This window comes from Rhopilema esculentum, chromosome 19 (genome assembly GCF_057945365.1).
Source record: "Rhopilema esculentum isolate cy_ngs chromosome 19, ASM5794536v1, whole genome shotgun sequence".
NCBI lineage: Eukaryota > Metazoa > Cnidaria > Scyphozoa > Rhizostomeae > Rhizostomatidae > Rhopilema > Rhopilema esculentum.
This window is the reverse complement of record NC_142833.1, coordinates 8,793,564-8,821,395: the sequence shown is the minus strand read 5'-3', so window position 1 is coordinate 8,821,395 and position 27,832 is coordinate 8,793,564. Positions and strand designations below refer to the sequence as shown.

General features: G+C 35.2%; 1 protein-coding gene across 4 annotated transcripts; it reads left to right on the top strand.

The window, feature by feature from the left end:
• Positions 1-285: 285 nt before the first annotated feature.
• Positions 286-27,276, top strand: LOC148958004 (adenosine receptor A2b-like). Of its 4 annotated transcripts, none has more exons than XM_089113877.1 (3): positions 286-615; positions 15,169-15,219; positions 25,555-27,276. In XM_089113877.1, the coding sequence occupies exon 3, from the start codon at positions 25,721-25,723 to the stop codon at positions 26,897-26,899; it is 1,179 nt and encodes a 392-aa protein (XP_088970003.1). In that variant the 5' UTR covers positions 286-615; positions 15,169-15,219; positions 25,555-25,720; the 3' UTR covers positions 26,900-27,276. The 4 variants fall into 4 exon arrangements, with proteins under 4 accessions (XP_088970003.1, XP_088970005.1, XP_088970004.1 ...); XM_089113878.1 differs by lacking the exon at positions 286-615 and adding an exon at positions 5,403-9,445; XM_089113879.1 differs by lacking the exon at positions 15,169-15,219.
• Positions 27,277-27,832: the final 556 nt, after the last annotated feature.

Here is a 27,832-nt window from a genome sequence, read left to right as displayed (position 1 = left end):
TAATAACGCCTTGTTGTTAAGGCGTTAATCCAACTTTCCCTCTTACCCTTAAAATTGATCAACTCTTGCGCCTTTGCTTACACAGTGAGGCCTGCCTGCATTTTTGTCAATTACTTTTGGTATACTGATTTTCTATCTCTCATTTTGGTTTTCTGATGTCTTGCTAGGTTGTAAAATGCACACCACCTGCTATCACTCACAGTGCCTGCAATGTGCATTCCTTTGTCCACCGCCAGACCTGCTATACAAACATAAGTCTTTTTATGTAACAATAAAATCAAACGCGAAATAAAAATGCTTCTCCTGAAAACGGTCTATATTAGAAATTATTTTCAATCTTTTTTCCGTTATCGAATGTAAGTAACTTCAATAAAATATCACCCAGAGCTATGGCATCAGTGTTGCGTCACGTTTCGCATCTTGGAGGCATTTACCCCCTGGAGTTGACAGCAGCACAGCACCGAGGGTTGGTTTCATTCCTATAGTGTTTACATGCACTAGTTGGGCAGAAAGACACAAAAGCCGTTCGCAAGTATTTGGTTCCTCTTATTTCAGATCTCATCGCATCTTCCTTCAATCGTGTTCATTGGAGTACCGGATCCTTTCGTTTAATTGGTGAGTGCTTGTTTAAGTTGTTTTTAAATCTGCCATAGTTGCTATGTTGTGATCCCAAAATTTTTGCAAACACTGCAGACCATCCTTGCTAGAAAAAGGTCATTCGATATGTGATTAAGTTATATTCCTATAACATATTGCTCGTATTAACTCTGGTGATAACTGTTTTCACATTTTCCCAAGTCTTTAATTGCATTTCTTGAAGTCTGGTCTGGAAATGTTCACGGAAGTCGTTTTTAGTCATACCTCGACTTCTTTATTGAAAACGTCACAGGGTTTTTCCGTCAACGGCGGTCACTTTCAGTGACATCTCTTAGTTGTTGATTTATCTTGTTTTTTGTCTTACTGTGTTTTTTGTCTAGTTGCTTGTGTTATACAAGTTTTAAAGTCCTGCACTCTGGTGGTTTGATGCCATGCGATGCTAGCTTCTTACTCAAAAGTATGCCTCTTTGTTCGATAATTCAAGTGAGTGCTTGAAGGGCTCAAACTTCCCTTGTTGATGCCAAAAATTGGCAGTTTTTTAAACTTTTGCTTTTTTCTTTTCATCTTTTTGTGTGGATTTCGCTTGATCTCTCCGTAACAATAAATTACCATCTTTTTTGCTGGTGCAAAATTTCGCATTCTTCATTTCAAGTCGCTATTGGAATTATATTTAAGGTATATCACGTCACCCTATCATTTTTAACACTTTTATACGGAGAAATTGACCAAGATTATTTGACATTTTAAAAGATTTTGATACAACAAATTGGTCCGTATCTTAATCTGCTGGTTACTAAGTATCTTTCAGCAACTTAGAAGGAGATCAGACTGTTTCTAGATTTTGGATTGTTTCAACTCCTGAGCCGGACAGGAGTGAACAAATATTGATGTATTCACGGAAAAAGCAGATCTCAGATTAAAATACAATTGCAGTTTGCTGTTTCTCATTCAGGGGTGTCATGGCTTTAGATTTGTAGAGAAGACAGGCCTTGGAAGCTATATAAATGTTGTTAAACGACAAAGAATTGAAATCTCTTCTCCAATCTCATATGCATAAAGCATCTTCAAGTATTACCCGAATAAACAACCGACAAAATGCTTCGTTGTTATACCTAACAGTACTCCACGAGTATTTACAAAAGCTTTCTCTTCCTGCTACGATTAACTTCATTCAATTTTTTGAGGCGAATTACTTTAAAAATAGCGCTCTCTATTATTTAGAAAGTTTAGAAAATCAGTCACCCTACCTGTCTCCAAATCCTTGTCAAGGAAAATGAGACCCAATTGATACATAGTGCGGCCCATATCTGGATAGATGGGTAGAATTAAATTAAGAGCCATGGAGGATTGCACGAATGCGTAGAAAGTGGGCGGGCTGGATCCAATATTGAACAGCTAAAATCGATTCGCAGATAGGCTCAATTCGTTCTTGTGCCGTCATTTTCGATGTTGAACTTTCCCAAAAATCTCCATTATCGTTTACTAGTTATCAACAGAGAAAATCACATCACTTTTTTGCATCGTTCGAAGCAAATTCTCTATGTGGATCAGAATAATATACATTTGTTCAAAAATTGACTGTTTCACATTAAAAACTTCTCATGTGCCTTTGTTGTTAGTAATCCTCTGGTTTTACAATTGCTTAGATATTCGCTAGAAGAACGTTATCATTATCAATTTGTGTTATGTCAACGATTGGGATAAATTTGAAGGAAATGGAGAACTGTAGGACATGACATCACAATGACCTTCTAGGGCTTGAATGGTGATAATGTTTCGCAAATCTGAATTACATTCGCAAAGCACCAAGAGCTCATGCCCAAGACGACCTACGGAAGAAAACAAATTCCAAAAAGCAGAAACATGCCCCTTTCTTAAATATTCAGTCAACAGGCAAACAAAAATGCAGTTAAAACGAATTTTCATACATAGCATTCCATCCATAGCTTTCAACGTAAAAGTTCGAACTAATTATGGGAATGCTTCAAACTTTTCGATAGAAAGGGCAATATGATACTCATGTAAGGTACACTTCTGACCCTAAAAAGTTCTTTAGAAAACTTTGGTTGCTAGCTTTGTATGCATATCATTTGCTACTTTGTTCAAGCTGTTGGATTTTTAAGCTTTCTAACTCAAATCTTAATGTAAAGTTGGCCCCAGAGCCACCTAGCTATGCCCTGTTATTTGTTACTTGTAAAGATTTGGAACAGAAATTTGGTTGAAACCCAAGCATATTGAAAAAAGGAAGAAAGCCCATGGTGTATCATTTCATCCATTGCTGCCAGGGAGTCGGAATTTTAAATTCTTCATGCAAGGCCTTTTCTAGTTACAATTCGAAAGCTCATGGAAATTGCAATGCACGAGGAAAGCATTGTCATTTCAAGAGACCAACTAGGGTAGGGGATCGTTGAGTGTGAAGCCCTCTAAATGCCCTTTTTACTTGAGTTTTCTTCGTAACTGCTAAAAAATGCCAAAACTTACAAGGTGACATTGGAAAGAGCAAATTAGATGCACAAATCATATTTTGTCACCCTTTTGGTTTGTCATACAAAATATGATTTTTCATAAAATATTCTAATGAATTCCTTAGTCTTTTTCTTTTATTTCAACAACATGGTATTCTATAGTTTGTTATACTTGATTAGTACATAGAAACTCTTTTGCCGTTCAAAGCACCAGAATCATGAATCTTATTGTCTTCATAATTGAGTCAATCATTAATAAAATCAGACTGATCGTCAGGAAGGCTGCTGGTTCCATTTAAATGTGACGTGTAACTTGATTCTCATTCGTTATTGTCACAATTTTATTACGGGAGATGAAAGTTTACAACATTTGATTTCTTGCCTTCGAAATAGGACAGATTTTCAATCGGTTCTTTGAAATTTGGTTAAGGCGAAAAAGCTTGGTCTTTGTTTTAAAAAGGCTGAAATTAGTTTCCGACATGGCAAGAAAGCTTATCCTATGCTAGTGCCTTGCGATTTATATCTGCGTTTTTCACTTGTAAGTTAAATCATTTAGTCTGAAATACGAAGGGATCTGGTCATTCGAAATCATCCCTGTTTCTCGTAGAAATGGCCTATATATTGTACGAGCACAGTAGCTATTAGGGTCTAATACGTAGCAGTGGCACAAATGCGGTTATGCAGTGATCCCTATAGCAACAAGAAACATAAACGTTGCGGCTTTTCGTTCCTCAAACCCACAATGCCATGGACGATGATACATGTAGGAGGGGAATAGATTAGCGTAATAAATCTCGATCGATTTCAGAGAAACCTTACTGATACCCATATTATGTTTCTGGATAATCTTGTTGTCTGGGAAATTATAAACGTCACAAACAACATCACAACTGCAGGAACCTACTGTATTTGATTAAAATGAGACCTGACCGATGTCAGTAACTGTAGAAAGCCAATGCAGATATTACTAGTTACTCAGGGATCTATATTAATCCAGCTTGGATTTTGAAGCCGTACTTCCTACACACATGGTCATATTAATAATGGCCGGCAGGGTTATGATAGTTCTCCAGTTATTAAGAAATTTCTCAGGAACCAGAGCATACAAGACTTTAGCAACAAAAGTCTAAGCAATTTAGCAACATAGAAGTCTTTGGTGTTACTACAAATTTTTGGTGTTCAAGATAACATAGAATTGAAGCTTGTCTAATGTATTTTGTAGGACCTTCCTTTTTTGTCGTACGATTGTCAACAAAGCAAGAAATAACTTTGGATAGGTATCTGGATTTGTCAAGTCCAACTAATCCTTAATTCAATATTTATTCTGATTAGAATAGCTTCACCTTCCATTCTGCTGACGAAATGTAAATTTGACATTCGATACCGGTCTCTCTCTTACGATAACTGTTTTCAGAGCAAAGACAATTTAGTCAAACACGATTTTCATTCGCAGGTTGAATCATTAAGATTTCAGAGTGTGGCACCCCTAGCAATGTTCTTTTTCTCAACATCAGCTGCTGCAAGTTCGAAAGTAGAAATGCGTTATTTCTTTATACAGAACTTTCGGTTTCTTGATTCAAGGACAACTAATATTTCCCATTTTGAAAAAGGAATTGCAACTTTTTAATGGTAACTGACGAAAATCGAATGATAAATTATTGATTCATTGTATAGGCTCCCTAATCTCAATCGTTACCTGTACAAGTTTTCAATACAAACTTCTTTTAAAACTAAGATCCTATGTTTCTAACAATCTCGTAACAATATTTGCAATCGATCTGCCGTCGAACATTTCTTTACGATACATTTCCTTTTACCCCTCAGCAATTTTACCAGAAAAACTGCACATCTAATGGATTTGAATCGTTTTTTTATTTATTAACTGCATTAATTGGGGCAGAGGTTGTCTGGCATCAAAATTGCAGGTCGGCTAGCAAACCAAAAGGGTCCGGTTCAGGGTGTGGTAGACTTTTTTGAACCACACCCACTAATGAAAGCATATCGTAAAATACGATCAGCCCAAATGAATTATGGATGGGTGCTATACTTTAAATCAAGGATTCTATTCAGTTAAACTTTGCACAATAACAGCAAATCGGTAGTTCTTTTCTATTTGTAACTCCAAGAAACTCTTATAGCAGTATAAAAAAATGACCCTAGTCTAACACTTCAAGCAAAATTGTCAAGTGAACCTAATGCAATATTCTGAAATTGAGCTAAAAACTTCAACCTGCCAGTTCTGTTCTTGTACGTATCACCTTTTTATTTGTCTAGTTAGTGTCTTGGCTAAAAATGCACCATCAGGGGGTTTCAGAAAAAGAGGAACTTGAAGGGAGGCCGGGAAAGGTTTTTTTGTTACTTTAAGGGAAGAAATTGCAGTACGAACGCGTACCAAGTTGTGCTTATTCCAATCTCCACTGATTTCGACCAATTTCATGATTCTTAGAACTAGGATGTTGCTTTAGAGCTGTCTTTGAAGATCTTTGTAAATGATAAAAAAATAAATTCAGTTATGTTTACATTGGAGCCAGGGGTAATCAAGCTTTAAAAAAAGCACGTATCGATTGGATGCGCAAATTACATAAAGACAGAGATCAGAAATGTGATTACCAATAAAATCAACATTTGGTAAATTGAATTTGGTTCTGGAATAGAATTATAGCTTACTCGTTATTTTAGCTTACCAGTAATGTATGTACCTGCAAGTTAGTTTCACTGCCACTACATTCCGGTTGCTGTGACTGTGAGAATGCCATATCGCAAAGGCCCATTATGAAAATCATGCAATTGTATTATCCTATGCTGTAAACCTCTTGGTCGTCTTCACGTATTTTTCAGACGAGCACTGCAAAAAAGCTTCGGTGGAGATTGCCTTAAAATGCGAAAGTTTGTTTTTGCGAAGGATCCTATTTCGCTTCTTTTGGAAAGTTGATTCCAAAAATTTGGCGTTTTTCTTGATTGGAGAAACTTTCTTCACTCGAAATTTTGTTCCTGGGGACGACTGATCATGTATGGTAGAAATGTCATGATTAGCTAGAAATGTAACAATGACGACTCCAGACAACTACCAAAAGACAACAACTTCTTGATCTCTACGTACAGTTTCAAATTGTTTCCTAGGTATTTCCTAGACAGCTATAGGCTTCTTGTATTAGAGCGAAATTTGAAATAGATTGTCTGTATAGTGGATGTTGGTCGTAGTGGGGCCATGCGGCCTAAGCACAGTCTTCATTTTCCTGCATTGTTGTGAAGCCAGCACGCTCTTTAGGGGCCTTGGCTGTAACTTTAATATCTCAGTTAATGAAAATTGTCCTCTTCAACGTTTTTAGAAAGGGCCCTTTATCAATTTTTTACTTTGAATACCCGAGGGCCCGACTCGCGATCGCCACTTTGCCACCCGGGCCAGACCACCCCTGATTGAGGTCTTACGCAGATGATAACCTAGTGCAAATGGAAGGGAAGATGACGAGAGAAAATTAAGAAACGGGGGCCATCTCGGTGACAGAAAATTATGACCAAGAAAATTGAGGTTAGAGGGAAGTGGAGGATATAGGCAAGTGACTGTGCCAATTAGCGATTCGATTAAATTAAGAAAAGTCATTGTGGCCAGCAAAGTCCAAAGTAAAGTAAACTCTTTAAGCTAGTCATACAAAAATATTTGTTTCTTTCTTATCTTTGAATCTATCTCAATCTTGTTCTTTGAATAAGAAAGAAACATCTAATGGTTTCGACTGGATTCTGGAAAATCTGTAATTTGTAGACCAATTTTCTTAGCATTCTCTGTATTAACTTTATCAAAATGCTGCACAAGAGCATTTTAAACATCGAGTATTTGCTAGAAGAAAACATAACGTCCAAGGTCATTTACTGCTGTTTTCTAATGAAAATGGGAATTTACTATCATTTGTTCGTAAAAATTAAAACTGCACAGAACCACTGAAATGAAATCGAATATATCTGCTCCATCGACCCTCTGACATAGAACTCCTCAAGTACATTTACTTTTCACACCATGTTATCGTGTGACCTTACATCTTGAAAGGAAAGATTGTTTCAAATAACTGCGTTAAAGTGCAAATATCCTCTAAATCAGATGTTGAAAGGGACTTTGATGATGATTTCTCCGTTATGACGTTTGCTGGAGGAGTGCAAAGCATGGCTAACAGCCCCTGTCATATCTATGATTTCGCAATAATAGTAGGAATTCTTTCACAATATTCTCTCAAAACATTGTAGCGATGAAAGCTCCAAATTTGAATAATAAGGTCAGGTGTACTCCTCTCTGGACTTATTGTTTTTCAAGTGTACTTCATTTGTAGGATCATATCCCTAGCAAATTCTTTAAAAGTTTCAAGCAGTTTACATGATTCTCAAAGTTTAAAAAAAACCTATTGACACCAAAATTTGTTACATCTTAATGGTATTCTTTGTAGTGCCATAGCAGTGTTGCTAGAAATACAGACGAAAATCTTTAGGGTCTTTTCTCTTTTTCTCAGAGGTTGATGTTAAAACTGTAAGTAAACATTTTTACATGTTTAAAGTGGTTACGGAATGTCTTCCATTTCGGTAAAATAGGGCAATGTTACTACGATTTTCTATCCGAAAACATTTTGTCTAGTTTTTTGGATATCCAGGAATCAGTAATCCATGAATCAAGGAAACAGAAGCAAAAAAACACTGTTTGTTTATATTTAGTATGAAGTATGAAAAATAGATATAACACCTTGAATGTAAAGACTAATTGATAAAGTCTTAAAAACAAGAATGGATATTTCCGTAAACAAATATGGCCAAATCAAGAATAGTTAAAAAATAGACACAATAGGAAAAATGAACTGCCTTTTCTCTCTAAAACCACGAAAATTTGCCTCCGATTTCATTTGAATAGTATTTCCACATCAACATATAGTATTTTATACTTTTTTTGCCCTAAAGGCATCTTCTGTGACAGTTTACCGCACAATAAGAGATAATTTTATTTCGTGAGCATTTCGGCTCGTTTTTAACATATAATCCATAAAGAAATGTATTTTTATTCATTATATTTATTTGTTGATACCCTTTGTGCTTTTTTTCTGCATTTGATATACATTTGACCGGTAAAGGAGCAGAACTGTTGAACGAAAAAGTCCTGTGTTCCATGTGCAAATAATCCAGTTACTTCGCTTCTTCAATGCCATTCATCTTTTTTCATACCATGCAATCTGTTGCCTGTAAGCAAGCATACACTTAAAGCGTTGTGTGCACGGATAATAATTGCGTCATGATTCACACCTTGATAAGGAATTTCAGGCACTACACTGCCGAATGGCGCTTCACAGGAGCATACGATGTTGGAATTCTATTGGCCATTTGCCTTTCTTTTCAGTAAAAATAAACATTGCAAAATAAGCAGAGAAGACCTACCAAAATAAGTAAATATATCATCGAAGTTCTAAGATTTCTGGAATGCAACGACGTAAGGAAGAAAATCTATCGGGGGGCTCCAGTATAACTTGACGGCGTTCATATCGTGGTTTAAGCAAAAGTTTCTTCTAAGGAAACTTCGATAGTTTTTCGATAACTGTCAAACCTTCAACATGCAAGCAGCATAAGCAGATTTCAAAGAAAACATTTGATAAACTTAAATTCTTTTACTTCTGACAACCTTTGTCAACGACAACCTTCTTGACCCTTTTCATCAGGGTTTTTGAAACTTGCTTGTTTTCTTCACTGTAGCAAGAAAAACAGTCTGCTGAAAGTTTCATTCAGTATAGCTCTGGTAATAAACATAAGAGGCGCTCAAATGACAAAGCAAATGCCCACGACTCAACAAATCCTCGTGTTGTACCGCCTGAACTTATCGCGACTTTCTCGATAAAAGAGTAAACATTATTGGCAAATATTCCAGCAGGAACAATTTGGACTTCAAATTATTTAATAAGCTGTACTGTGATTTTTTTACTTCTATGGTTAGAACAATTAACTGAACCGTGCTCTTTGGATCTATATAAATAAGAAAGCAACCATGTTTGAGTATCTCTTACAGATTTTGAAAGTTGTTTGAGCAGGTCTTCAACATGCTAGCGTCTTTTCTGCTCCCATCAAACAAAGGTTCTAATTCAAGAGAAAAACAACAACTACCAATCACATATCTGTACATCCATATCATTTGTAATATCATATGGCAAAAGGCGTTACCACCGCCAATCTTAGACGGATCTGTAACTAAAACGCGGATCTGTTAAACTGATGCCTGCAGTATCATAAAGGCACTAAACGAAAAGCGGCCCGTATCAGACCTTTGAAGGGGCCTTATTTAGACAAGGTGCTTGTAAACTTCGTCGCTTTTATCAAGTAGACATGCAAAATAAGATGAATTCATTTATCAATTTGCAGCTGAAGTGAGTAGGTTTTTATTTCAACCTTTTTTATGTTCCCTGACACTTCCAGCAAGCTGTCGCTATAGGTAAAGAAGAATGCTCCAGCTTTTAGATTAGCTTATCGAACATACACAATGAAAATTGAGATTTGTTATTCAAATCCTTAATAATGTTCTTTTTACGCCACCATTTTTATGCAAGAGCTGCAAGGCAGTTCAGTTGATTATAAATTTGCCATGGCAACATGTTTCAACTTTCTTGTTGTTAAACATGCAATACTATGTTCATTTTTATCAAGGAAATGTTTTGTTTATAATTTCTTATATGAAAAATGTTCACAAGTTAATTAAACTTATAAATTTTCTGTAAAATAACACAGAAGGCAATAAAGTTGCAAGCTCCATTGGGTTCAATTCCAAGCAAAAGAGAAAGATCACGATTGAAATGAAAAATCTAAGGCATAAGAAAAGAAGTATGATTTAATAAAAGAGATGAGGTGCTGGTTTATTAAAATCTAATCGTTCAATATTTTACATCAGGGGTTTCTTTACAAAAGTATAAAATTATTGTTGCAAAGAGGAAATTTGTTTTATCTTAACATTTATGTCATGTACCATTTATGATAATGCTTCCTTATCTTTTATCTGATAACAAAAGTTAAACTTCAAAGAAAATTCGTAAATTCAGTTTTGTAACTTAATTTATACTGTAGTTATTTTTTCTTTAAATAACATATATCATTTGTATACACACTGCAGAGAGCCAATTTAACAGCAACAAAATCTTGTTTGAAAATCTCAACATCAAGATTTAGGCCAGGTGACCAAAAACAACAAATAAGTCTTACTTGAAAATTATAATCCGCATTTAGGCCAGGTGATCCAACAGCCTGTCAATCTGTAATGTACTTAAGTGATCAAGCAAGTGTATACTTAAGTGTATCAGTCAGCTTTTTTATGAGATTTCATAAACCAGTAATCTTGAATGTATCCTTGGCAGCATATTTATGTTGATCTCTTCAAGGCTCTTTAAGAAGTCCATTGCTTTGATATTATTTTAACTACTGCCATTTGCTGGTGAAATTTCGATGTCTCATTTTAATAATACATCTCTAGCAATTCCTCAATAATTGCCCATCACTTTTTCGGTTGCTCTGTAAATATTCTCATTGTCTTTTGCTGTTTGCTATAACTCACTATAATAGACTGCTTTGATAAAGATCAAACTGTTTTGGTCAGCATACAAAGCTGAATCCTCAGCTCACAATTTTTCCTTCCAAATGAGAGCGTCTACAGAAAAGGACAAGCTATTCCATCTTACATCACTTCCCTCCACAATTTTTTAATTTGTGAGCGTTTTACACCATACTGGCATTCACTCCTGAAAATTTTTAAATTTTAATGACAGGCAATAGAAAAAACCAGAGTTTTTAACTATTTTGGCTGATTCCCGAGAGGGGGAGCATTCTGTAAACATTTCTTCACAAACAAGAACGTTCCAGGGATTTTGTTGCTCCCGATGAGGAGAAAATTGGTTAGAATCAGTTGATAATGCAAGGAAAGCAATATTGTAGAGAAATAGTGCTATTGGATAGAAGATGCTAATCTTTCTTTGGTGCCATTGCGCAGGAGTCGGAAAACCTGCAAATTTCGTTGTGACAATATTTAGATCTTTTTCCAGTAGAAGCGGATCCATGCCAAAACGAGCATTGATTATCTATACTGGACTTTCAAGAGCAACCCATTATTTTTTCAATTAATAAAGAAGTTGCTGACAGAGAAGATAATTTGGAACGTAAACAAACAAGACAAGTAACGATTTGCAAAAAGGAGATTTGTAGCTATACATTCCCAAAATCAGAAATGCATATTTTGGTGTCAATAAACAGCAAAACCTTTCCTAAGTTTGTAAATTATTAAGTTTGTAATTAAGTTTGTAACTCGCGCTCTCAAGTATTTTCTCTAAAATCCGATGATATACTATAGCATACCATCATCCATACTTGATTAAAATTAAGGTAAACCATCTAAAATAATATCTACAGCAAAAAAATCATTTCAACAATTCACCCTTTTTGATGGCAATTCACCCTTTTTAGCCAATCAACTAGTTTTTATGTGAAAATTAAAATTAGCGGATTCTCCTATTCATTTCTGGTAGGTCATCGTCTAGTTTCTCGCTGCCAGAGAGCAACGATGTCATATATTTTTTTACAATCGATAAATGCGAAGCAGCAATTTAGGTCATTTACAGTAGATATTGCAGCACATCTTAATTTAATCGATCGTAAGGCTTATTTCCTCCTTCAACTCATGATTAAAGATTCTTATCACGACAACATCCAGCGTTGCTTGAAATCTTCCCATAGATTTAAGGATGAGTTCTGTTGAAAAACAGAGACTTTCTGAATTGAGCATCTGCCTACTTAATAGCCACAATTCTTCATCACTCGCACATATATTTCGACCTTTGAGAAGGAAAACAGTTTATATTTGGTTAGTACATGAAGTCAGCCAGGAATAAAATCTTCAAGTGGGTGCCATCATCAAAAAATTAACAAAAAAGTTGATTCATGCAGATTCATGCAGTTCTCGTTACTGTTATACAAAACATTTTAAAGGAAGAGAAATAACAATATTCAAAGCACATTTTCAACGATGAAAAGTTTTTGTTTGCGATGATATCAGTCTTTCACAGTAATATAGAATTCAATCTTTAGAACGAAACAGTAAGTTTGCAAATGTCTCTTTCGCTTTTTGGCGCTTGAATAAAGAATATTGAATAAAGAAAATTTGGCATTAAAATGAAATATCTCCGATCTTGGAATATCGCAATAGCCTGTTACTGAAAAAAAGCTGAATGATAAAAGTTCCATGAAGGAAATGTGAGTTCTTTCTAACGGAAGGCAAAACAACGAAACGAATTTTGATTGTAATCTTCCAGATGTCTCACAAATTATGTTTTATATGATTTCTTTTTGTGTTTTGTCAAATATATGCGAAATTTTGTGAGGCGTTGGCAAAAATTCAGACTTCTAAATAGTGAAGAATTAATCTAGCTGTCTCTTTTGTATTATTTGACATCGATCAGTTTTATAGAAAATGTAAAAACTGATCTGGCTAAGAGTATATGAATTTTGTAAATTGCAGCTGAAGCAAGAAAAAACTGTATATGTAATTGCTTTGTTCGATTGAGCATATTCTCCATTTCTTTTGTGGTACAGATACGTTTGTATTTTGTTTGAACTCTTCATTTGTGAACTTAGTTTTTTGCAAATAGTTGTTTTGATAAGGTTAATTAAACATTTATGATATATTTGTTGTTTGAACAGTTGTTGAAATATTTAAACATGTAATATCCCATGAATTTAAGACGAGTAGGCTTCGCTGTATGTTTGAAAATCCGATTTTGTACCATTGCATTAAATTCAAGTAGCAGCAAGGCTGATGGAAGAAGCATTTACAATGTAAATTGATTTGATTGTGAAAAACAAAGTTAATGACTAAAAATCTGAACATAAGAATGAACACAAAGGTTTAGTAATGATATAAGCATTCTCTTTACCTGTTTTTTATATAGCAAAATAGCTAATTTTTATCGAAACAAGGTTATACTGAACAAATCTGACAAGAGAATTTGCTATTTCCAAACTGAGAATTTAGGGCAGAGCAGAACTATGCCAATGAAATAGTCTTAATTCTAAGAAAAGACAAAAAATTGAATGTATTTGCCATTGAAGGCCTTCCGAATTAGGAATTACGGCTTCAAGTAAATCTTAATTATTTAGTCCTTACGTTTGTAGTTCACAGGTTCTGTTTGAACTATTCCATCATACTATAGACTAATGATATAGCCGAAGATTGTACTTTTCATCTTTACCTTCAAGGTGTTGCCGATAAATGACTTCTTAACTATACGAACCTGTTTGAGCTGTTAGAATGGCTCGTTCTGATTGTTTCTTAGGCGAAACGTTGCTATGCTCACATCACATGATGGTTCCTTGAATAAGGTCAAGCTTAGAAAGCTTGCATTTCAATTCAACTGAAGCAAAGTTGGGCTTGGCATACAAGGATTAATTTTTTTACTGAGAGGCCTTTTTATTATATTTTGGCCGAAATTTCCGGCTTAGCAAATCTCTAATTTTTGTTAAAGACGTATTCAAAGGGCGGTCTCCTGTCAGCAGGAACCCTGTAACGTAGGTTCTTTTTGCAAGACTTTTGCTTGTATAATGAATGAGGAAGAAGAGTTTTTCAAAAGCAAAACAACATGCATAAATGCAAGGAATCGTTCCGCAAGCACAGTTCGGAAATTCTAAGAAAGCGCGGAGAGAAGCATGCTCAACGAAGCTCGTTCATGTTCCACATTTTTTGGGCCCTTTTCTGCCGTTCTATTCTTGATATCTAGCTTCACTGTTGTTTTCGATTAGTTCTTATCTGCTTTTTCACCATTAGATGACTTGGAGTTATAATTTTCTACAACGCTTTGAGGTTCCATGAGTTGGGCGTTTAACAGAGAGAGGCTTTTTTTCTCTGTGGTTCTATTGGAGCTTTTTTCCCAACAGTAGCTGGCATAAGTGGATGTTCCAACGATCGAGGATTTAGGTTGAGGACAAGCATGATGCAAACAATCTGAAAAGTGCTTTGCAAAGAAATAAATCGTTAAATCAAAAATTTGATAGCAAGAATTTTACAGAAAATTTCTTGCTTTCAATTCCACTCAATAAGAAAGGTGTTTTCTTGTTTGGCATTGTCAGATAACTGCAAATTATTGAGCGGCTGTTTCAAGCATTTTGGTATAACCTAGATGGTTTTTAATTGAAGGGAAGTTTAAAGAATGTTTTTGTCACAAAACAGTCATTGAAAAACCAATGTAAATTTTTGTATCCTTCTTTGATGATGACGCAAGCAAAAAAAGGAACTTATCTTTATCCAAAAACGGAATCAGAGGTAGCTTATAGGACTGCTAAGGAAGGTTTAACTGATTCTAGATACAGAGAAATGAAGGCACCTTCGACCTATCAATTCTACCGGAACCACGTGTTTGCTGCATCTTGTATGCAATTGAGACTCATCATGTTTGGCACTGAGCACAAGTCTACAGCTGTCCAATTCTCAAACATGGAATTCGTTGTTTAGAGGAACTTGTGCTTTACTCTGAAATGTCTTTATTGCAGTTTGCAATTGAAATTCAAAGAACAGCGATAGTTAGCAATACATAAATTGTCTGTATTCAAGAATTCTGGATCACCTGGCCTGATAAAAATATGCATTTGACAAAACCACATTCAAAATGTTTTTGCGAAAAATGTCTCAAAATGTGGAATTATAATGTCTGAAGATAGACAGACAAGCTTAGCTTTAAAGAAGTGATAGAACTCGAGCTTCAAAGCTGTATATCGTGGAATAAACAGAGCAACAAGCAATCTATGTTAAATAAACAGACAGTATGCATGTTTATCACAGTATGTAATATCACGGTATTCAAAGCTCGTGAAGCATATCCAGCGTACTTTGACGACATTAAAAAATATCGATTTGTTTCGTGGCATTGAAAGGTGCAAGTGTTTATAGAATCTTTCTTATAGTTTTAAAAAGCTGTCTAACTTCTCCATTAGATAAAAAGAATGATAAGAAGATTTTATCAAGGTCACCAGATATTCTAACTGGTGCCTCATTATTGCAATCGTTTGGAATTTGAATGAGGAAATTTCTCTGGTGAATAAGGAAATTTCATTTTATTCGCAGGTTATGTCTATAAAGAAAGAGCTATAATCTTGGTTGCATCACCTTTCAATGGTTAGTTCAGTTCTTCATACATCTAGGTCACTTAATTAAAATCAGATTATTCCAAATTAAAGTTATTTGGATACATAAAATGATTCATTGTAAGAGCAATTGAGAGAGAGATTATTAATCATGTTTGCCCCCAATACCACATGTTAAAAATCTTGAGTTAAGATACGTGATTGAGTGTACGTGATTGAAAAGAGGCGATTTTTCATAGATTTAATCAACTCAATACAAGCATTTTAAGACATATAATGTCATCTAGATATCTTATCATGATGCAAGCTAGATATTTACAAGTTTTTTGCAAAGCATTTTTCTTCTCCATGGTTTTCTACTCTGTCAGTAAATTTGCTAAAACTAAGCCAGCCTTCATTCTGTAATTTCTTATAAAAAGCAAAGTCCTTTGCTGTTTTAAATTGAAATGCATAAAATCTTTCCTTAGAGATTTATTGCCAAGTTTTTCCAAGGATAAGGCGACTGTAAGAATATTTAAATAATGGTACTGAGCTTGCCTTCTTGCTTGACACTATTATCTGTTATAATGTCCTAGCTTAATTCCATATAGTGTCTCAGTTTGCGCTTATCTTCAGAAAAAACCTGGTTGCATCCCTTATGAGAATTTAGAATTTCACATGAGAACTTATACAACTTAACACGCGTTAAAATTTATAACAGCAATTTAGTTGCTGCTAGGAATCAGCAACATTTTCTAAAGTACAAGTGTGTCATGGAATATTGGGGTAGAATCCGGTGTATTTGAGTCAGTCAATAATAGAAATGGTCAGTTGACTTTCTTCGTTACAAGTTAAGGCATTAGTAAAAGGCTTTGCGTACTGTTATGTGTATCTTTACACTTGAACGAAGTGCATTTCGAGTGAAAATTTGTATCATCTGATAAGTGTTTATCAATCACGTAACCTGAATCTAAGATATGATTTGTAAACAAGATCAATTTGCTAAGAAGAAAAGCCGATAGGGAGACCAATTGATTTTTAAAAAACACCTGCTCTGAGACTGACTGCGATGCCGTTTCACTCGTCTTGTCTGAGGGTATCGATAGTACTTAGAGAATAGAGTAATCACTAGGCACAGCTGGGTCCCTACTGCGCTATATTCGCTGCATATTAAAACAGGCTTCACTTTTTGTTGAACTTTTTCAATGTGCTTTCTTGATTTGGGATTTGTTTTGATTAAAAAAAAGATATTGTTACCACCCGCAGGTAAATAATTGTGAATTAATTTTGGGACACAGTCTTGCAATTTAGCCTAACTCGAAATCATGCAATAATGCCAAGCCTATCGTTCACTTTCTTTCAATTTGAGTTACGAGCTTGTTAGTAATCAAATTAACGTGATCTGCTACCACACCCGTGGGTACCTGATCTGATGTCAGTGCAGCCTAATTCGACGCCTCTGCAGTTTATAATAGGATCTTTTAAATATACTGTAGTTTTGAGCAGTTCGTCGGCTGTGCCATAATGCAATGTGATCTCAGTGCAGTTCTCTCTTCATGCTTCTTTTATCAAAGAGTGTATGGCCTATTTTTGTACAGTAATTTTGTTGCAGTTTTAATTCATTTAATTCCTTTTGATTCATTTGGCATTCATTTTCTTAGGCAAGCTCTCCATGCTTTTCTTCATAGACAGCATCTGCCGTGCATTAAGAAAATATGATGTTATATCAATTTTAGAGAAGAAACCTACTATGCTCACATTACCAATTTAGTGAGACACGTCTGCAAATTCGGTAGTATTTTTTGAAATGGAACGATGAAATTTGAAATGGAATAAAAATGTAGTTGAGAGCATACTTACCAAAAAAGAATACTTTCTCAAAAATAACGAAATCGATGATCAGTTGCCGTGGAGGGGGACCTCATACTTAGAAATGTCAATTGACGCCTTGCTATGCTATTGACTATCCGTCAATGAACAATTTCCTAGTAATTTTTATGAGTCTGTAAATGGCTTCAATGATTTCAGATACACAACAGAGAGCCTTTAACACAAATGCAAGTATGTAGGGTGAGACCATAGGTGTGATCTTAAGTCTGGCTTCTAGAAGTTCGTTACAGCAGAATCCCCTGTCATGATTTAGGACGGCACCTCTACTATGAATGCAAAGTCATAGACAGGAGAAAATACAACTATAAGTTTTTTAATATCGCCAAAGAAGCGGAGAAACACCTTTGCTGAGTCGAATTCAGCAACATCAGCTAGTTGAATTGTGCCATGCATCTGGCCATTTGAGACAGGCCCACGTGGTAAGGTTTCTGAACGATATCCAAGTAATGTTGATCACTTAGAATTGTAAAAATATCTTGATGTTTTTTTGCACGAGTAAACATTTTGAATTTTGAAAGACACTTGTGTGACTGGGACACAAATTTATTAATATTTTATCATTGTTAGTAGTGGTAAATCCTTCTTTTCGACAAGCAAAAGAGAAGAAATTTCTCATGCAGATTTGCTAGGTAGATGCTTTCAATGTTGTTTGTTATTTCTCAACTTGAAAAGGCCATGTGGACATGAATTATTTACGTTCCTCGGCTCTATAATTGTCGGTTAAGGAAGGTTAAAGCCTAAAACTATGAGCAAGCAGAAAAATATCCCACGATTCACTGTGCAGTTTGCTGGGCATGACCATCGGGTTCAAATTGAATGGCTGAATGTTTTTTGGTGTTAAGCATTCACGTTTTGAGTAAAAATCAATACCAGAAATCCATCATTCAGCATTTTTTGTTTGTTCATCACCAAGTTTCCGTTCTCACCCAACAATAAAAAAACAAGTAGTGCTGCATTATTCTGTTTTTAGAGAATAGTTTTATTTGGCAAACTTATAACAAATTTTCAACATCTCTTTTTACGTTGTAATGTAAAAAAGTCATAAACCTATGAATAACTTTTTATTCATTGATCCCCTATTGCACTGAAGCAATTTATGCATCAGTTATGCGTTTATATTATGATTATTGTTTCTGTTCACGACGCAGGGAACTATGGGAGCCTTTTGAATGGGCTTTTCAACTGCGACGCAACTTTAATTTTGGTTTGCTGCGGCGCATTAAGAGCACAGTGCGATAAGATTCTTTTTTATCATAATGTGAACGGCCATATCTGAGTAGCAATGCTGTTGCATTTTATGAAGGAAGGTTTCCTTTTAATTTTTGTTTCGCCTTAGAATTTAGCTTTTTTTTCGCCCGGGAGACGAGTTCTCTAAAAGTTGGGGGTGTACGCCTCCCAACCCCCCCCCCCCCCCCGTACGCTACATCCTTGCTGGAGACGACAGGTGACAAACCGCTAAAGCATTAGTAGAAATTTACTTCCAACTGGGTCATATTCATTCTAAGCTCTCCAATGTCATTTCATATCTTTCAATAATCATTGCGTTAAAGAAAAATATTGAAAATGTGCCATTAAGATTCGCAGCTGTCGCAGATCGCTGTGGCTCTTCGGTGTTTACTGTTGACCGTGTTGCCTTAGACGAGGATGGATTTGAAATATGAAGTAATTGCAGCTTGCTGGTAGTATATAGTGATTTTACTTTGGAAGGTAAATGTCGTCTGAGAAAAGCGCTCTAGCTACTGTACTAGGGACAGCAGGGCCCGAAATTCGCTGGCTGTATCAGAAAAAACAATTTCTTTCAAATAATTTTCAGTTTATAAAAAGCTGAAAAAATCAGATTCTTTTTTAAGAGAACACTTTATTTTCTTTACTTTGAAGTTCATTGGTTCTGTTTATACGAATGAAAGGATATTTTCTTTAGATCCATCTCGTTATGATTAAATTTGTGGTACATCAGAGGAAACTATTTTCAATATTTTGATTTATGTTTTCCACGCTACAAATGAATATAGAAGTATTTTATTTCTGTGCTAAATTTATGTGTTAGATTTAAATAAAGCCTTTTTTCAAAGCAAGCTATCAGAAATTGTATATCCATATAAGTAGCAACTTTTCTTTCAAATTTCATTTGCATTATATGCAATGGATTTAAATCGTGATAGTATAGAGTAGTTCTGTTTTATTCTTTCATAAATTTTCAAAAATAACGAAGAATCTCAAAGCACTTTTGCATTTACGAGCCTCTGCTTATTCTTAAACAGATTGGCCACAGTTTTTTGCTGGGATGAAAAACTTTCGAAAGAAAAGGATAAACAACACATTAAGTGACGTCATACTTTCTCTTACTCTCGATATCTAGAATGAAGTAGAAAGTGTTTGTCTTAATATCCCAGTCATTGATTCAAATAGGAGTTTTATTGTTTTGGGATGATTTTTAAGGAAAGGGAAGATAACATGCAACATGTCTCACTTTCGGCATGTTGATACTGTGGTGTTAAATATAACGCTAATATTTGGGCATGTTGATACTGTGGTGTTAACGCTCATATTTTATTGCGTTCTATTGCTAATGAAAATTACAGCAACTATCGCCATAAAACAATAGATGACCAATATGAAGTTTTAATCAAGCATGTATTTCTTGTGTACAAAACGCCTTTCATTAGAAGCTGCCTACGAATAAATGCAACAGGGGTTTCGCCTTTCAAATTTTTATTCATTTGGGCAATTTTAGTGGATTGCGAGAATTCATTCATTTTTATAAAATTTTCCTTGCATATATGATATGCAAACAAATTTTCTAAATTGATATTTCATAGCAATTTCTTCCTTTACATCCTCCAACAAATGTGGGCAGTTTTAAACTATTAAGATTTTTATCATGAGAAGTTCTTTTTAAAAAAGAATAGCCACGTTTGAATAAAATCCGCATCTTTCTGACCTAAAATCAATAGTAGCTGCGGCTTTTATTCAAGCGAATACGGTATTTACTTTTTCTGATATCAACAGACTTTGACCAAAGATGCCACTGCATATCAAACACTACCCTGTTTTTGAAAGCTTTGGACGTCCAAGGTTTATCGCAGTTAAAATTCATGCAGGCTTATTGTGCTATCGAAGCTCATTTATTATAAATGGCTAATTGTTGTTATCAAAACGCCGGTGAATTGATTGGCCAATAAAAAGTGCTAGAAGAAATCTCATATTTTTCATTAATTATGAATAAGCAATGTTTTCAATGAATTCTGGCCATAAGAGCAACAAGGTTCATTTCAATGTTCATTAGCCCACCAGAATGCATTGGACAGAAGCCTGCTGAAAGAAATTTAATCGACACAATTCACTGAGAAACCTTTAGTCAAGCAGAAGATCTAGAGAGATACCAAGTCGACAAAATTCTTTATCACCAATCAGCATTTTAAAGGTTTATATATATTTGAGTTTGATAATATTTTTATCTTTATATCACACTTGTATTTTTTTGTTAAACTTTCGATATTCTTCTGCTTTTGCTATATCAAAGTCATACGATGTTATATTTCTCAAAATAGTCATGTTTTTATCTTACAAATAGGTAGAACAGTTTTATCTTACAAATAGGTAGAAATGATTATTTTAGATTTCTTTACCTGAAATAAGGAGTGATTGAGCAATCTGAGTGAAGAGAAAGATTTACCCTTACAAAACCGGCCACCCGGCTAAAAAGTGAAATCTAAAAGTAGTGGTTCTGCCTTAGAGTACTTTTAATCGTGATTCGTATTCAAACGCTAGACGTATTTGTAGATTCAATGAAAAGGTAATGCGTCTTCGGATTTGCTTCACTCCTATCTACTAGTTATTTTTTTGTTTTTTTAAACCTGACTGGCTTGTTAAAAAATTAACATAGAGATTCTAATGAATGGAGCAACTTGATCACCTTTGCGTTATCTTGCCAGATATTTTGTTACATTTTTTTTGTTACATTTTTCTGCATTTCAACCATTACTTTATCACAGAGCGTGTTCTGATTAGATTAAATTGAAACAATGAATGCTGCTGCCACGATTACTATCAACTCAGAAAAAGTCCTTCAATCTGTGATAGCAATTTTCTGTCTAATAGAGATAAGTTCTGTCTCTAGAAACGATCCGAAATATTTTTTGACACTCTCAACAGTATAAAACCTCAGAACACAAATCGAAAGCTTTAAAGCTAGAGAATTAAAACCTCTATTTAATGAAGTATCACCAGAGGCTGAATAAACCGCGCATAACTGCATTGCATCAAAGTTTCTACAGGGAGTTAAAAACCATAGAACCGTCGAGAAACATTTCACATACACAAATCTACTTTTCAAAAAACCTATTAGCAAAGTTTTATGATGAAAGACATGTAGTAAAAAATAAAACTTATAATATAAGACTAGGAAACTGGTTTTAATAGTCAAGGAAACTGGCTATCTTGTTTACAAACTCGACCAACTTTTTCTCGTTTCCTTTTATGGTTGAATAATTATGGTGAACGTGTATTTATGTAACTAAAAAGATAAGCAAAATTTCATTAATTTTGATTTGCTTTTCATTTATTTTGATATTCTCTTCTAACTCCCCGCCTGTAGTTTCAGAAGTGCCTCAACTCGGGGACCACGCAACATATTACGGGTTGTTTTTGGAACCAAGTTTTTTATGGGGGAGGGAGGGGATGGTTGAGAACTTCAACTATCAACACAGACAATAAGGATCCACTTTTTTCAAATGTTTGTATTTTCAACGAACGGATAGAAAAGATTGAAGCAAATTGTCGAATTTCTTGCTATTATCTTCCTAAGAAGGCATAAAATTTAATCGCCGACAAATTCAACCTAAGCTTTTTAGAAGTCTAGGAAAACAAAAAGTACATAAAGCTGTTAACCAAAGAGTTTTAAAGTAAAAATGGGTCATAAAACCTACTTAGTTAGAGAAACGTGCGTTGCTTGAGAAGAGTAGAGCTAGACGTTCTCGTTAAAGAAGTGATGTTGTACAGATGACAATGTATCCTCTTACAAATTAATCGTCTAAAGAGCCTGTTCAAAGACATCTAACAGAATTCCGATTTTTTTCGGTAATTTCTCTGTTGATTTCTCATTTGCGTATGCAAACGAAATTTTCTCAATAATTGTACCGAATACTTATGGAAACTAAGATTTATGGATGCAGAAGTCCGCAAAAGATTTGCAAATGTAATTTTCTCACGCCGAATTAGAGTTTTATTTTGTTTTCATATGCATAACAATATCATCTTTATAGTTAAAATCACTGACAGCTTTGGAAACCTTTCGCCGAAACTTAACGGAAAAGTAAAAATGGAAAATCATGCATTGAACAAAGCTAAGTAGATCTTATGCGCTAATTACTTTTAAATCAAGTGAACAAGAACAAATTTGGCTTGCACTTTGTACTTGATTTACATCGCTTTAACTGTAACACTGCAGTATAATAGTCAAGGGTTGCTAAAATCGAATGACATTGGGACAACTCAACCCTTTACGAAATTGGTCTTTTGCTAGGTTGTTCTTCATCTTTTATGAAAGTTGAGTGGAGACCTTAAATATAGGCGCCATTCACTAGGCTTTAGTGGGGTACAAAATTGATAAATCTAGGCCCAGCCTTGATTTTTGACTGTCAGAAAGCTTTCTTTTACCAACAGGGAACACTGACTCTACAACTGAAAAATGTTCACGACTTTTGTAAGTTTCAAAACTATATAGCCACGTAACAAAGAATAATTAGCCAAATATTACCCATTTTCTCATATTGTTTCAAATATTGTTTATCAATAAAACTTGTTCACAATTTGCAAGTACATTAGCCCTATGCTTCAGACTTTAATTTTTGTAAATACAATATATAATACTCATTTGCAAATGATATTCAAAGGAGAATAAGGTCGTTCGGGTCCGTCCGAACAGATCCGTCAGGTCCGTCCTTTTGTACATGCAAATGACTGTTGCCTTAAACAGCACATCTTGAGCTTATTTCATAATAGTACCTTTTCTGAAGCATATGTAGTTGTCATCTTTTCTTGCGAATATCTTTCCTGTACTACCTGATTGCAAGTCTAAATGATTTCCTTCCAAATCGTTATCAATGCACACAGTTTTAATGCTTTACGGCTTAAAAGGACAAATTACAAAGTAACCTTTTCGAGCATCAATTTGTTCAACATAACATTTTGAACCATTTGGCGACCAGATTACTTTTCACAATCGTTGCATTATGGGAATGCACATGTTGGGCAGGTGCTAGATCCCGCACACGCCTTTTAGCCAGAGAGCATTCTAGATGCACATAAGAACTATTCTTTTTAATATAAGAAGCCAAAGCTTATATCATTTCGTTGCGGTCTCCAGTAACTCTGCGTTCAGCTAACCAGTGCGCCAAATCCTTCGATGATCCAAACTCGTTAAAAAACCTCTGAATGAAAACTTTGCTGAATGAAGTTATGCCCATCAAAGATTTATTTCAAATTTTAAACATTTTGATAGCAAAGGTCAGTTCTTAGCCGTTGTCTAAATTTCTTACCAAACGTAAATGTCTCCTGTCATTCGTAAACTTCTAGGCGCCGATCACTTTTATGGCTTTACCACCTGCCAAATGTAAATACATCCAAACCTTGTTCATGAAAACATAATGCTATCGATCTCCCTTTTTTTCGTCTCAGGTTTTAAGTCCTAGCAATAAAAATGCTGAATAGTTTATCGGTTTTTACGTCAACGAAAATAGTGATTTATTCAAAAAGTTTATTTCAATAAAAGCCGTCATGGTTGATTGAACTCGTACCGTTCGGAACCATCACAGTGGAACAAAGTAAGATCAGAAGCGCCTTATTACCTAGAGATTCTATAATCAAAATTTCATTATTTGTATCGCAAAGGCTTGAAAACCTTTGTGTAATTCAGTGATACTTGATTCAAATTTTGGAGCAATCGAGAGTGCATTTAGATTGTCTTATTTGAAAACAGATGTACACACTTTTGAAACATAACATAAAGAAAGCGTTTGCAATACAGCAAATCCGATATTAATCATGTATGGCGTTTTGGATTGTGAATGAGTTGCGGCAAGTTGCTTCCTAACCAGCGGTCAAATGCTTCCTAAATCTTTTATTTTGCGAAAAATCATTGTAACTATCGATGTTTTTTCCAAAGGTCGCAAATAGTCATTAAATGCCCGGAAGGAGTGCAAAATTGTCAAGTAAACAACTTTCAACCATCATGTTTGCTTATAGGAATAGCATTATGGGATTTCCTAATATTTGGGCAAACTATTCTGTAGCCAATAGAAAGACACATGTTTTGGCATACAAAGCTCTGCGTAACTCTGTCTACCCGTTTCACTCTGTTTGTATGCATTATTGCATTAAAGACAACGTCGAGTTCAAGTTATGTATTTAATTCATGTCTTTTAAGATTTGCAGGTTGCCGAAGGGCAAAGATATTTCGCAATTTTCTACATAAATTTAACATGAGAGTTTCAAAAGATTCGGAAAAAATTCATATTTTAGAAAAGAATTAGATATTCTACAGTGAGCGAAAAGGAAGTAGAGTATATTCGATGTTAATTCAAATGAAATCATATAAAATAAGAAACGTTGCGTAGAAAAATTGCAAAGATGGCGAATTAGATTTTGCACTTCTTTGATAATTGCGAATGTTCGACAAGTATTAGGATTTGACCTTCAAAGTTGCAATCTATTCTGAAAGGTGTGCTGCTTTTTGAAAACAGACTTACTATCTGATCAGTAGAAGTGGAACTGAATTTGCACAAAAGAATACAGTTCTTTTAACCGCAGTTTCAAAAGTATTTAAAGGCCAATTGAGCAAAAGTCTTGTTTTAATTGGACGAACAACAAGTAATAAAAGTAGGGTTCTCGTGCATTTGAATGAACACAAAAAATAGTCTTTCTGTAAAGGACTAGAAGCTCTCTTTTAGCCATCCTGTGACTTTTTTTGGTAAATTATTGTCTCTGCGTTTTTCTGCGTTTTTTTTGCGTTTTTCTGCGTTTTTCTGCGTTTTTCTGCGTTTTTCTGCGTTTTTCTGCGTTTTTCTGCGTTTTTCTGCGTTTTTCTGCGTTTTTCTGCGTTTGATCTGCGTTTGATCTGCGTTTGATCTGCGTTTTTTTTAGCAGTGCCTTGTTGATCGCTATGCTTTGATCCCCGTGTCTTCACATAAAATGATCCTTCCACAAATATCTATGTAGTTATCTGTAGCTTTTACCCCATATAGAGATAAAAACAAAGTTTTTGATACCTAATGCGGATTTCTTTACCAGTAGCATTACAAAACAACCCTTTTTTCTTGAATTTTTTGAAAATTTTGTTGAATAAACGATAGCAAACGTTTCAAGAATAGGCTGAGATAGCTTCCTATCTTGTATTCATTTCACTCTACGTTGATAGATTATCTTGCATTAAAATAGTGGTTTACCATGACCCCATCAGACAGTTGAAAGTAGAGCATTTTTCAAATTCTCTTTTTAGGACTTGCTATAAAGACTATTAGATGTGCACTTTGTCGACCATTTGTCAAATCAACGTGGTAAGGAACCCTGGAATCGGAAAATTTTGAAAAAGACGGCAGTTGGCAAAGTTAAGTAACGTTGCTTGTTGTTAAAAACTTGTCAGACGCTAGATATTCTAGCTGGCAATGGTTCAATTAATGAATGGAATAACGGCAGCCATGAATTTATCAACAAACAGCACACCAAACTTCACCAGAGGACCACAATTTGTACCAGATTTCTGTGGAAGCTACACTAACGACACTGGTAAAATTGCTTATGCCGTTTTCCTTGCGGTTGTCATGGTATTATCAATTCTTGGCAACACGTTGATATGTATAGCTATATTTTTGTCTCCTCGCCTTCGTGAAACACCAACAAACCACTTCATATTTTCTTTATCATTGAGTGACATGTGCTACGCAATATTTCAAACGCCCATCCGGATCTCTACAATACTACATACAAACGCTTTTTGCCACCCAGCGAGCGTTTGCTATATGTATGTATTGACTGATCTAATACTAACGCCTGCCACAATCACGACTTTGTTTGTGATTGCCATTGACAGATTTTTCTGCATCACGAAACCTTTCATCTATCAAGAAACGATGACAAAAACCAAAGCCAAAGTTATCGTCTGTTGCGTCTGGGCTTATGCCGTCATTTGGAGTGCCATGTCGACCTTTCAGTGGAACGAGCCAACAAAGTTATCTATTCATCTGAAGAAAGTTGGTGTCCCGAGATGCTTTATAGAGAACAAATACTTCTACTTCACTTCATACTTCCTGATAACGTTGATCCCTCTTGTTATCATGGGGATTCTGTACGTTATCATACTAAGGGTCGCTATCGTTCAAATTCGTGCAATTAGGGCAACAGAAGTGCATTTTTCGAATCCAGAGAGCGAAAAGAAAGATAGGAAATATGCAAAAATCTCAAAAAGTTCCCGTCGCACCAACCGGGAATTGAAAGCCACGGCTACATTGGCCATTGTCTATGGAGCTTTTTTCGTATGCTGGATGCCGCTCTCTATCATCAACATATACATTGCCTTTGGAGACCGCACTGCTTTTGCCCGTCTCAAGCAAAACAATGAGCACCTTTTCCTATTCATCTTCTACATGTTTTTTGAGATTTTGCCAACCTTGTCGACAGCAATCAATCCACTTATTTACAACGTGTTTAACAGGCAGTTCCGTTCGGCATTCGTCGCTGTTATGCTACGTTTGGCTAGAAGAAATGATGTGCTACGTAGAACAACGATTGTAACGGAGCTGGAGAATTCTCGAATGGACCATGGTGGTAGAACAAGTGCCAGTTGACTAAACACCAAAATGCAAGAAAGATATGAAATGACAAGGGTTGGAGCTGATGATGTGTAAAATACTTTGCTGTTAGACTATCGTTTAAGCGAATCACGAAGAAACTTGAGATTGGGGAAATTGAATAAAATACAGTGGAACTTCAGAGATTACATTAATGGCCATGTTTTTATAAATTTGTGTATAGAGTTGTCCTGCTGAGTTTGTAAAAGATTAAGTCCGTAACATCGTGGATTATTTGGCAACAAAATGGCTTCACCAGATTAACTTTTATCAAAAGCTTTCATCAGTCTTCAAGATTCAGCTACAAAACTCGTTTTTTTGTGATTAAGCTGCAAAATTGCTGAAGAAGAATATATCAGAACATTTTCTGGGTGCATTTTATCTTCTTTCTTCTGACTTTGCTAACTGGTGAACCTCATGGCTCAGCCAATGAATAACACATTTGTGTATTAGAGTTGTGGTAGCCGTTGGAATATTTCATTGGTATTTGAATTTGCTTTCCAGTACATTCATGTCAATTTTTCGGAAGAATTCTACAGTGCAACGGCTTTCGCCTCAAATTAAAGTCATGAATACCGAAAAATTGCAAATTTTCCCAGGGGCAGTACCTTCGGATAAAATGCCAGTTTTTGGCCATTCTCTACTAGCCGATTAAGTTTTCAGCTTGTGGCAGAAGAACAATGACAATGAAAATGGCTTGGGCTGTCAGGTTTTTGGAATAGCTCTCTTCTGCGTTCTCCTCTTCTTTCATTATTCTTACTCATTGTTTTGACAAGCAAACACTCTGTTTGTCGCCAAATATGTTGCAGAGGTACTCATCAAGTCCCTGAAATCAGCCAGCACATCAGAATGTTAGGATCACATTTTCACCTCATCAATAATTGATGATTTTTGGAACTAAAGTTTTGTTTCATTATGGTGACATTCCCT